A 12231-nucleotide genomic window follows, 5' to 3' on the forward strand; every position below is an offset into this window, starting at 1 on the left:
CCAATAAATCCTGTTTTGTGAGTCTGCATCCTGGGGTCCAATTCTGCCTGCCACACACACGCCATGACAGCTGACATTGTTTACATAACTTAGTTCAATCGGAAGGAACGACAAATCACAGGCTAGTTTGGTCTTCCTGGGTTTAGAGCAAATTTGTGCATCTGTGCGTTTGATTGTATGTTTTCCTTACTTGTCCCGCCCTGTCACAAAATTAAATCAGTTCTGATTGGATGTTTTCCTAACTTGTCGCTGCCCTTTCACAAAATTTAATCAGTTCTGATTGGATTTCATCCCCGCCAAGCATTTTTGTCTCGTATTCATTCGTTGATGAAAGTGTCAATTAATTTCGTTATCGTTTTCATCATTTTAGGTAGTTTTTATTTAGTTATTCTCTCGTTATCGTCATGAAAAAAAGGTTCGTCGACGAAAACTATGACGAAAACTATGACGAAAACTATGACGAAAATATTTCGTCAACGAAATTAACACTGATATATAGGCCAATCCCCCACTCACTTACACACAAACACACACACACACGTACCAATCATACAAGGACATGGACACACCCATCCTCATCAACCCCTCCTACGGAGTGTGGGTGAGCAGACACCCCATCCTCCATAGTCAGCAGCAACCCTGGGCTGCAGCCGACCCACCCTCCAAAGCACTAGCTAGCCCCCACAAACCAAGGTGTAGGAATTAGGGATGTGGGAAGAAACATCTACTCACTCAACCCACCACCACCACTCAAAGTGTTTGGGGTGATGAGTTAGGTGTATGTGCTGGTGTATGTTATATGGAAAGGATGTGTATGACAGTGTGAAAGATAAAGTGCTATTAAAATTCAAGAGACTAAGTAGTATTAAGACAACAAACTTTGTGACATCATGTTGAATTCATAATAAAGTGCAACTTAAAAATATGCAGAAGTCGTTTCCATCGGACAAGTTAGAATATGCTTATTTATTTTATTTGGGGCCGCTTGGCCAGAAAGCTGAGAGCATGGATTCTCAGGAAAAAATGTCAGTTTCAACAGCATAAAACAAAACAACAAAAATTGAATATCAAGTTAGAAAGCCTTAAATTACACTAGTCTAGATGCCATTTCATTGGTAGTCTTCTAATGTCCCATTTTCTGGAAGGCACCATGAGTTTTGGCATGCTCAGTCCATTTACAGTACAAAGTTCTTTCTCCTGCCTTCACCAAACTTAGTTCAAATACTCATACCCACACCTGTCAAGTTAACACTGGTCTAATACACTTTAATTTGCATGGTTCACTCTTTATACAGTACTGTGCAAAAATCTTGAGCTACAACTAATTTCTTTGTATTTTACAGGAAATGGGTGCAGCCATTTATTGAAAGCATACATGGAAATGAAGTTTATATGGTTAAAACAGAGATTGAAAGGCAATATTTGGTATGATCACCTTTATTTTTCAAAACAGCCTGAACTCTGTGTCCTAGCCAGCAGTTCATCACCTGGTGCTGTGCCAGGCTCGCATCCTCATGCTCAGGGCTGAGAATTTCACCAGTTCGGTATCAGAACTGTTCACTATTGCCTCAGTTCCGCAATTAGCAACGGTTGTCCGATACACACAAGGGGCTGGGCTTTTTTTTTTTTCCCTCCCCTGGTTAGTTCACTGAGCTTTCTTGGACATGGACACAGCATCTTTTGGACTGAAGGGGAGAGGAACCATCCAGCTTGTTATCAGCACTCAGTTCTAAAACCTGTCTGTCTAATTGTATGAGGCACATTAGTGTCTATGGAATTGGTAGCTTGCACATCTGGAGAGTCACCATCAGTGCTCCATCCGGATGACATCTTTTTTTTTTTTTTTTAGGGAAGGCCTTGCATATTTCAACAAGAAAATATTAAACTCCATACTGCATCTATTACAACTGGATGGCTTTGTAGTAGGAGCATCTGGGTGCAGACAACCATTCACGCTCACATTCATACTTATGGGCAATTTAGAATCACCAGTTAACCTAACCCCACTAACTGCATGTCTTTGGACTGTGGGAGGAAACCAGAGTACCCGGAGAAAACCCACGCAAACACAGGGAGAACATGCAAACTCCACACAGAAAGGCCCTGAAAATATTTGCATCATAAAATGTAAAACACGACAATGCAGACTCAGGACTAGTGAGCAGCTAGAATTCTTCCGGACAAGGATCGGACAACATTCCTCTTCCAGAAGTCCAGCAGCTGCTCTCCTCACCTCCCAGATGCTCATGGACTGTTGTTAAAAGAATAATGGATGCTACACAGTGGTAAACACGGGCCTGTCTCGACTTTTTTGAGATGTGCTGCTGCCATCAAATTCAAAATGAGTTCATATTTTTCATGAAATAGCAAAATGTCTCATTTTAAACATCTGACGTTATTTTTTAGCTCGGCTGTTTCTAAGAAAGTCACGCTATTTTTATAGCCTTGGCCTTGGCCATCCTAGAGGAGCTAGGCTACCTGTGCAACCTGAATGGACTGCATGAACCGTATTATGCTACCAGTGACAAGAACAAAAAGCAAAACTAGAGAAAAATCAGTCAGGAGGATAAAGAGATAGCAATGGTCTGTGGCCATTAATTAATCATTGATTGAAAAATTTAGGGGCACAGTGGTGCAATGGTTAGCACAGTTGCATTGCAGCAAGAAGGTCCCGGGTTCAAATCCATCACCTGGCTGGGGCTTGTCTGTGTGGGTTCTCACCAGGTCCTCCCATAGGCCAAAGACATACAGTAAGTGGGACCACCCCATGGCAGCTGGAATAGGCCCACCCCCACGTGGTTTCCTTGCTTATTACAGCTGAAAAAAATGTAAATTACCATGTGGTAATATTTTTTACTTTTATATCTTTGGTCTTCTCCAAACAAAGCCAAACATTTCACATCGAGAGACTGTGTGTGGGTCCACCTTCCATTGTAACATTTTATAGAGGCTTTAACAACAATCATGTTGTAACACTATTCTATTTAAAATTATGTAGTCTCACTAATGCATCACTGTGTTCTATGTTCTCTCTCAGCGATGGCTCTGCTGCACAGTGTCCCCCCTCAGGTCCTCAGTTGGACAGGCCTCTGTTGGCTCCTCTGCATAGTCGGTACAGGACTGCTTGCTGCGGTTGTAATTTGGACTGTGAGGCTGCTGCTGCGTCACGCCTGGTTCACTCACAAGCTGTCCTGCTTCAGCAAACCACAAACACGCTCGTGGCTGCTGGGCCATCTCGGACAGGTACGACACACGGATACATCATCTGTTCATCACACCATCTGTGCTTTCTGTTACAAAATGTACTAAATCTCCTCTTTGACTGCTCTAATCAGCACCGAGCTTTAAGGTTTTTTTTTATGCTAAAACATGATAGATGCAGAGCAAAGAGGAAGGTCTCCTGCAGGTGGATGAGTTGGTGCAGACGTTCAAACACTCCTGCTGCTGGTTCATTGGACCTTTCTATCACCTGGTCAGAGTCTTCCACCCTGACTATGTCAAACCTCTGCTAATGGCACCTGGTAGGATAAAACACTATCAGTCATTTATTAAACCACATTTCCAAAGCTTTTGTTCGTCTCTTACGTCGTCCATCATTTACTTCCTTCAGCCAGCATCACAGTGAAAGATGACCTCATTTATCGCTTTCTACGCCCATGGCTGGGTGAGTCAAGTATTTCAGCTTCAGTCTCTGGTTACAGAGTTTACAGGAATGACATGTTTTCCAGTATGTTTAAGACTTAATTCTAAAAGTTGAATGACAGTGATCCTAACTACTCAGCGTTCACACTGATCCGTCTCTTTTGTCTCAGGACGCAGTGTGTTGATCACTGACGGAGAGGTGTGGTCTCGCAGGAGACGGCTGCTGACTCCAGCTTTTCATTTTGATATTCTGAAGAGCTACACTGTCATATTTAACTCCTCAGCTAAAACCATGCATGTAAGACACACACAGACACACATGCATTTATACAAAAAACTGATCCCATCACATTTTTTCTTTTTATTTCCATATTTAGACAAGCAAACATTTGATCCAGTTTGAAACACCACCTGTTGATAAGACTGGAACAGCTGTGAGGATAATGAGCTTTTCACATATTTTCAGGCTCTAATTCAGTAATTCAGGTTTATTTATAAAGTACCAATTCACAGCAACATTGACATGAATGCACTTTATTTTGTAAGGTAAAGACACTACAGGACTGGAGAAAACCCCAACAATAAAGCGACCCCCCGTGAGGAAGCATTTTGTGATGGTAGGAAGGAAAAACTCCTTTTTAACAGGAAGAAACCTTCATTCCTGTTCCTCCTTGTTTCTGTTTCCAGGACAAGTGGTGCCAACTTGCGGCAGAAGGCAAGACTAATATAGAGATGTTTGACCACATCTCTCTGATGACTCTGGACAGTTTACTGAAATGCGCATTCAGCTACAACAGCAACTGTCAGGAGTGAGAACAGCCACTTATTTGAATTGATATCTTCCATTTTTGTTGTACCTGTTTCTAAGAAGACTCTCCCTCCAGGTCTTCCAGTGAGTACGTGTCAGCCATAGTGGAGCTCTGTGGCCTGATAATCGATCGACGACAGCACATTTTACACCACTGGGACTGGATTTACTGGAAGACTCAGCAGGGGAAACGTTTCAAACAAGCCGCAAACATTGTACACAGGTAATGCTCTGACCTTCTGACATTTATGTAGCTGAGATACACAAGTAACAAAGGAAACTACAAATGCAATGAATTCTAATCTGCTGTATTCTGGTTTGCAGGTTCACCAGAGATGTGGTTCAAAAGCGTCGTGCCCTCCTCAACCAACAGAGGGAGACAGAAACACAGTCTGATGTTGCCCCAACACCACAGAAGAGGAGAGATTTTGTGGACATCCTGCTGCTGACAAGGGTAAGACAGAGGGGCTCAAAGCAGTATATCAGCCCGAGTGTCTCTTAAATAAGGGGTCAGGCATTCAGCTTTACAGCACCCACACAAACAGGAACTTCCAAACAGCATCTACAGCACTTACACTGCTGTCAGAGGAGTGGACTATGAAAGAAGTTCAACACAGCCAGGCTTTCTTTGCATTAGCTGACTCCACAAATGTAAAACCCCAGTCAGAGGTGGCCTGGCTCATAACGCCATGACAAAAAGGTGGACACACCATTTGCCAATTTAAATAAATTATTAAACCAATGTAAACAGCTGTAACTAAAAACTAATGAGGTGTGCACATCAATAGGATCAGTAGTATGGAATGTGCATGTGTGTATAGATGGATGTATGTAACAAAAAAAACTAAAGAAAAACAAGTGCGCATGATGGCAAGTAGGTTGGTGGGCAGCAGGAGGGAAGAAGCCCCAGATTATAGTCTGGGGACACAGCGCCCAGGGTGTTGATGAACCCTCCCTGGTCCACCAAAGACCACAGGGTTCTAACCAAAAAAATTTCACAGGCACATGAAGAAAAGGTTGAAAACAGAGTGCAGGGGATGTCACACCTCTCCCCAAAAATATGGGATCCCACAAAACCCAATTCAGCAGTTAGTAAGTCATATCTAAAATCAGGGAATCCCCATTAACACCCACACTGCCCCAGCACTTGCTCTGGAACAGATCTGGCTGGGGGCAGAGAGGCCCAAGGGGACAAGCTGGGCTTGATCTCCCCTAGAGGAGAGGCTGTCAGGCCGGCTGCTCCTTTTTCCTCCTGGTCGCAGCAGCGGGGAGAGGAGAAGGAGCCGCTTGAGGTCTGGCCTGGGGAGACTGCTTTCTAGCCCATGGATTTTTGGGAGTCCCTGCAACTTGTGCGGCTGCCTGCGCCTTAGGCGCCTTGGGGATCCTGAAAGCCGGGGTGAGACGCTACCTGCGTATATACCTGGCGTGGCGCTGCTGGGCCCTCCTCGACAGAGTTTCAAAGCCTCATTATCTCTCTTTTTCTCTTTGCATCTCTTCTGCATGGAGGTAACAGCTGCACCGAAGAGACCTTGAGGGACAACAGGGGTGTTGAGAAACTCCTCTTTTTCCTTAGTCGTCAGGTTGGTGAGCCTGAGCCAGCGTGCTCGCTCCTAGAGAACCATGAGACCCATGGCTCTCCCAGTAGCCTGTATCACCACTTTGTGGAGGTGGAGGGCATGGTCAGTTAAAACTCAGATTTCTTTCTACACAGTGGTATCTGGTTTAGCTGTCATGCCCTCTTCTAGCTCAGCTTGGTATGCCGTTAGGATAGAAGAGGCACCGACAGAGTGGCTGCCTTGCAGCATTTATCTGCGAGGCTGGACTGGAAGTAGTTTATCTTGGAGGGGAGAGACGGAGCGACGAAGACAGAGAAGTCTTTGGGTGAAGATGGCTCACTACGACAGCTCCACTTGTGGCATCTACACGGAGCCTAGCTGCTGTGTGCACTGTACAGGCTCACTTTTGTGGACGTCTGAGTTGATGTTAGATGATTCCTGTTTGTATCCACAGCACTGTTTCTCTTGGCCTTCATGCATTAATTATCCTGGAGTTTGTGATGTGTTTTCAGGCAGTTGAGTAAGTTAGTTTTGTTGCTTTGTGGTGCAGACACAACTCAACAGCACTCTTTGCATGTGATTTGTTCTTGGTTAAGGGCTAGCACAGAGAGACTGATGCTAAGTTCAAAATATTTCCAAACAGCGAACGATGATCCATTCCCAAATCCATTTAATTTGATCTTTTACTGAAACAGTTCTGAAATATTAGTTTATCAGTATTACTGATAAACATATTGTTACTAAATGTGTGTTGAAGGATGAAGATGGACAAGGCCTAACAGATGAGGAGATCCAGGCTGAGGCCGACACCTTCATGTTCGCAGGTGAGATAAAACTCTAACAGCGACCTCTGTGGTCACCTGTAACAATGACACAATAATGGTAACTGCTGCTATGCGATGTAGGATGAGTAATGCCTCTTTAAAGCTGCAGCTCATAGTTGTCATTCAAGTGTTTTCACACGTTTGCAAATGTTCTTCTTCTGCAGGTCACGACACAACAGCCAGCGCCATCTGCTGGACGCTGTATAATTTAGCACGCCATGAACACTATCAGGAAAAATGCAGACAGGAAGTGATGGACCTGATGAAAGGACGAGATGGGCATGAAATTATGTGGTCAGAACTCACAGATGCCAACAGCATTATTTGCAGATTCAAATGTTTACATGTGAATGTTACCTCAGTGCACTGACATGACTTATTCTAAAGGGAGGATCTGTCTGACCTTCCCTTCACCACCATGTGCATCAAAGAGAGCCTCAGACTCCACGCTCCTGTGCAGGGTGTATCACGGAAGTACACCCAGGACATGGTGCTGCCAGGGAATCGCACAGTCCAAGAGGGTGAGAAGGGAAGCTCTCCTTCAAGATATCAAAATAGTTTGAGTTTAAAGAGCTGTTACTTGTCATGGCTCATGCTCTAACCATATTCAGTACTTCATTTGTGAGACAGTATTTTAAGGGATCCCATGTAAGTTTACTGTGTGTCAGTGTGAGCTGTTAATGTCAAGCTAAGTACTCGATCAGAACAGTTGGTGACCAATAAAGATTGAAGCTGTAAATCCAACCTTAATGTAAACTATTTTTTTCTCATAAACCAGGTGCAGTCTGCTTCGTCAGCATTTATGGAACACATCACAACCCCGCTGTCTGGACAAACCCAAATGTAAGAACTTAGTAACATAATTTTAAAGTTACATTATGTAGTTTTTTTTTTTTTTTTTTACCACTAGATGTCAGTAGATTTCAGATTGCAGTCAACTGAGGTCTGCGTTCTTACTCCTCCCAATTCATGTGCATAATCTAAGCTACAATGGCTGCTATAGGACAAACATGTTTTAATCAGCCAAGAGAGATCAAAAACATTCAACTTAGACTGTACCCATAATGACCACGGCCGGCTGGTGTGTTTCTGTTTGGACCGGATCCACCCCGGAGTTTTTTCCCCCTATCTGTGGAAGGCTGTCAGTCCACTGCTCACCTCATCTGTTAATGCCTGGTGAAAAGTGTCCAGCTTTATTTACTCTGTAGGAGGGTGTAAAACTTTGTGAAAGGAGTCTGATACAAGTCAATGAGTCAGAGGAGCTCAATTCTGACCCCTGAGAGCAATATGAGGTTGTTGTTGATATTTATTTGGTGAAGATATGCCCAACTGTTTTTAAGCACTGCTGTTTTTGCCGCTGTTAGCTACTGTTAGCCTCTGATAGCTGCCGTTCCCCAGCATTAGTGACGCTGTCTTTGAAGTGGATGTAACTTTGTTGGACTCTGACACTTAGTGAATAAACTCTCATACAATAAGAGGATGTAATTAAACTGTTTATCAAAGGGAAATTGTGATTTTTTTTTAGGACACTCGAACCTAAGATTAGCTGGCATAACATTAGCTTTTGACCAGCCGTTTGGCTTGTTGTCACCTATCTAGATGGTCCCATGTCTAATCCACTGACAATAACAAGTAATAGTGACAGTTTCTGGCATAAATAAGCATGTTTATGGACATTTTCGTGTGTTAGAGCCCTGACTTCATTTCAGGTGATGAGGAAGAAGAGGATGATACTTTATTAAGATGCCAGTGGTGTTATCTCTTTCCTTCATGTTTTTGTTTCTTTGAAGGCCACATGTGTAAAATGCAATTAGTGAGAAGGGTGATATCCTTCCCAGCCAATGTATTTAAATATGGTGGAGGAAGATGGCAGCTTCCACAAACAGCAGACTCCCACTGCTATGTATTTTTAATAGGTTAATGAGAATGCATCACTTTGTTGGAAGACATAATTACACACTATAAATATTTAGGAGTACAATCTCTTTTTTTTCTGTTAAATAACTCCAAAAATGACTATCTTTTAATGTCTGCTAAAAATTTATTATGTTTAATTTTTGTCATATGCTCTCTAACCAGGAATTTGATCCCCTACGATTTGACCCGAGCAACACAAAGAGCCAAGCTTCTCATGCCTTCATCCCCTTCTCCTCTGGCCCCAGGTTCAGTTTTGTCACTCAGCATTATTCCCAATGTTAGAAATGGGAAATGTGTTGGTAAAAATAACAAGTTTCTCTTCACAGGAACTGTATCGGCCAGAAATTTGCCATGGCTGAGCTTCGTGTCATCGTGGCGTTGACCCTGCTCAGGTTCCGCCTGACCCCGGGGGTGAACCCTGAACATGGTTCATCAGGAGTTCGCCGTCTCCCCGAAATTGTCCTGCGTGCAGAGGGAGGCCTGTGGCTGCAGCTGGAGCCTCTGGATACAACTAAACAGGAGCAGTCAGATGAATGAAGCAATAAGATAATGTTAGCTTCTTTTTAGAAAATAGTTACGAAAAGCTCAGCCAGGAAATGAGCTTAATGCAATCCTTACATTGATGCCATTGTAGTAGTAACTTCCTGTTATTTGACCTCACTCTTTAGTGTTCTTATCTAATCTAGCTCAAACACTAATATCCATGCAAATCTTTCATTGCAGGCAGCTCTCAGACCCCAATTAGTGGTTTGATTTTGAGGTTTTACACACTGACATTAGAACTGAAATCTTCAGAACACCATTCAGAACACCATTGGTCATGCTGGCGACCATTCGACAATCTGGTCTGTCATATCCATTCCTCCCCTTACTCCAGCCAGCAGCACCGGGTTGCCAGTCATACATGCTTCTATCTCAAACCCTTTTCCTCCTCCTGACAGGGCAGCTTCTAAGTTTGTGGCAAAATGTAATAGCTCAGGCCACTTCTTTTCAACCAAATGCTGTTCAGTTCTTATTGGCTACATCAATTCCTCCTCCCAATCCATTGGCTCCAAAAACCTCCCCAGTCTCAGCACACCTTCTGTGGGAGGGCTTTATAAATAAAGTGGTATGATATGGTATGGTATGGTATGGTATCCCCTCCAGCCTGGCCAAACAACCCAACTGACCCTCAACACTGCTTGGTTTCAGGCTTTTCCGCCCATGTGGAAACTCAGTCGCATTACTCTCATCATGATGGTAGGTGGTTCTTCCATAATTGGCCTAAATTCAACCATTAGCTCCAAAACTGCTTCCCACCATCACTTACTGTTTATTTACAAAATATACCCAGTAGTCAAGACTGTCTTACTCAAACAAAGCAAAACTAACCAGCAAGTCAGCCTCCTTTCCATGTTCAAGATAAACTCATCTCTAAACACTTATTACAATCCTTGGTCCACTCCCTCCAACTTCAACTCTTTACCTTCAGACCCTCTGTTCATCACCAAGTCCAACCACATCGCAACCATTCCCATTCCTCTAACTCTTCCTTCAATTTCTCTCATTGTGTGGAATTTTTCCTCATCCCTTTTCCAGGTATTCCTTCCACATTGGTGCTGCTACAGCCACTTCTTGCAAAGGAATTTCAGACTTATTATTATTTCTGAAAGTTTGGAGATTTACAGTAAAACAGTGCCTCTATGAAAAAGTTTGCATTTATTTCATTATATTTGATGCATTCGCATTCATTTGATGCTCTGTAATAACTTCTTCAAGCAAAGTCACATTGCTCTTGTTAAATGAGTGTTCTACACTAGTAAACGATGGATTACCCAGCAGTCATAAACTTACCGTATTTTTTTTGCTTGTTGTTGTTTGGTTAACTTGCAATGGCTCAGGTACGAGGTGGTGAGCTGAACAGTGGGGCAAAATGGATATCACACTGTCTTGGTATTCAACACAAACCTGTGTTTCACTCGAGGATAAACTTCAGTTAGGAGTTTTCCCACAGCAACCCTTCTGGCAATGAAACACATTAATGTGCCATCCTGGAGGAGCTGGACCACCTGTGCAACCTCATGATGCCAGCAGTGGCACTAACCCTAGCCAAATGCAAAACTAGTTAATAAAATGAAAACATTTCTGTTTTGGGGGTTGTCTCATTGTCTTGTGCATCTGTTGTTAATTTCATTAAAACCAAAGCATCTGAAACTGATTAACAACCCCCTCTGCTACCTAACTGACAGGATCGATATCCAAGAGGGTTGTCTTGATGCTATCCTTTGATTAAAAAGTGTTCCTTTTAATTTTTTGAGCAGTGTAGAAGTAATAATATTTTACAATTCTTCAGCCAGGATGAGTGCAGAAAGCTGCAGGAGGCTGTCAGCATATATAAAAGAATAAAAGACAGCACAAAAAACAGTGTTCTTGTTATTCTTGTTAAACAGTGGAGAAAGTGAAGGGTGGGTCTTTGTCTCTGCTTGTCTTGCTGTAAAAGTCATCACACACCAAAAGAACCACCCTTTTGGTAGAACTGACCGGTCACACTGAGCACATGTGACAGACGTAAGAGTCCCTCATATTATCAATAAATGGCCAGTTACCAGTTTCAGTGACACAATCTGCACATTACAAAGTCAAAGCAAAAATACCTATCTAAACTCTTCTGTTGCCGTCATAATGATGGAGTTAAGTGTTTTTGATTTTTCCAAAAGCTGTCTTTGTTTTCACGGTCTCACAGAGGTTTGCATCTCATGATCCTTTGAGATTCATGAAGTCGCCTCTTATCATTGACAAAAAACCCACATCTGTCTACATCCATCATACATTTCACTTCCTGCGCTGTTTTCATATATATATATAAAAGACAAACAGGTGTTGCACACCTTTGAGGATTAAGGAATTCATGATGTGGATCAACAGCTGTTGGAAGTGAGAAGCTTGATGTGGCAGAAACCCATTAAATTATCCCTGTCATTACGGACAGTATGACAGTTTAACACCTAATTTGTGCTCAGTACTCCAACATAAAAGATGGACATAGCCAGTGCGACGTCACTCGTTAGTTTCAGACTCCTTGCTTGTGGCAGCTAATGTGAAGGGGAAGAGCCAGGACTGAACATATTTGGATGAAAGGATGGGGTTCTAAGTTAGTAGCTGACATTAGCCAGCATGTTTAACAAGCTGCAGTCATACACTGTATAGGTGCAATACACATACCTGCTAATCAGTGTTACATACTGGACTAGAAGAGCTTTGTATGTCCTTAAAGTAGCCTGGAGAACTATTCCTGAAGACTTAGAAAAGAAAGCTGCGTAAGAGAGTTCAGGCTATGTAGAAGAATAAAGGTGGTGTACAGACTTATACATGTCTCCTTATATACTGTCCGATACACTGTATATCCAAATATGTTTACAGTGAACCCTCGTTATAACGCGCTTCACCTCTCGTGGGCCTCGCTGTTTCACGGATTTTTTTAGTGCAGTTTTTTATGCTTTTTCTT

The 12231-nt window shown here is 42.8% G+C and overlaps 1 protein-coding gene across 2 annotated transcripts in view; it reads left to right on the forward strand.

Annotated features, from left to right (window-relative positions):
- Positions 1-11075, forward strand: part of LOC115794337 (cytochrome P450 4F3-like) — a 32804-nt gene extending 21729 nt beyond the window's left edge. For both annotated transcript variants that reach the window (XM_030749793.1, XM_030749784.1), the window contains exons 2-14: positions 3038-3243; positions 3377-3521; positions 3611-3664; positions 3813-3940; positions 4330-4451; positions 4527-4673; positions 4775-4904; positions 6764-6830; positions 6995-7124; positions 7218-7351; positions 7609-7673; positions 8910-8992; positions 9074-11075. In XM_030749793.1, coding sequence (XP_030605653.1) covers positions 3040-3243; positions 3377-3521; positions 3611-3664; positions 3813-3940; positions 4330-4451; positions 4527-4673; positions 4775-4904; positions 6764-6830; positions 6995-7124; positions 7218-7351; positions 7609-7673; positions 8910-8992; positions 9074-9284 — 1620 coding nt within the window. In that variant the 5' untranslated portion in view covers positions 3038-3039 and the 3' untranslated portion in view covers positions 9285-11075. The remainder of the gene's footprint in view (positions 1-3037; positions 3244-3376; positions 3522-3610; positions 3665-3812; positions 3941-4329; positions 4452-4526; positions 4674-4774; positions 4905-6763; positions 6831-6994; positions 7125-7217; positions 7352-7608; positions 7674-8909; positions 8993-9073) is intronic.
- The last annotated feature ends 1156 nt before the right edge of the window (positions 11076-12231 follow it).

The sequence above is a fragment of the Archocentrus centrarchus genome, chromosome 2 (assembly GCF_007364275.1).
Source record: "Archocentrus centrarchus isolate MPI-CPG fArcCen1 chromosome 2, fArcCen1, whole genome shotgun sequence".
NCBI classification, from domain to species: domain Eukaryota; kingdom Metazoa; phylum Chordata; class Actinopteri; order Cichliformes; family Cichlidae; genus Archocentrus; species Archocentrus centrarchus.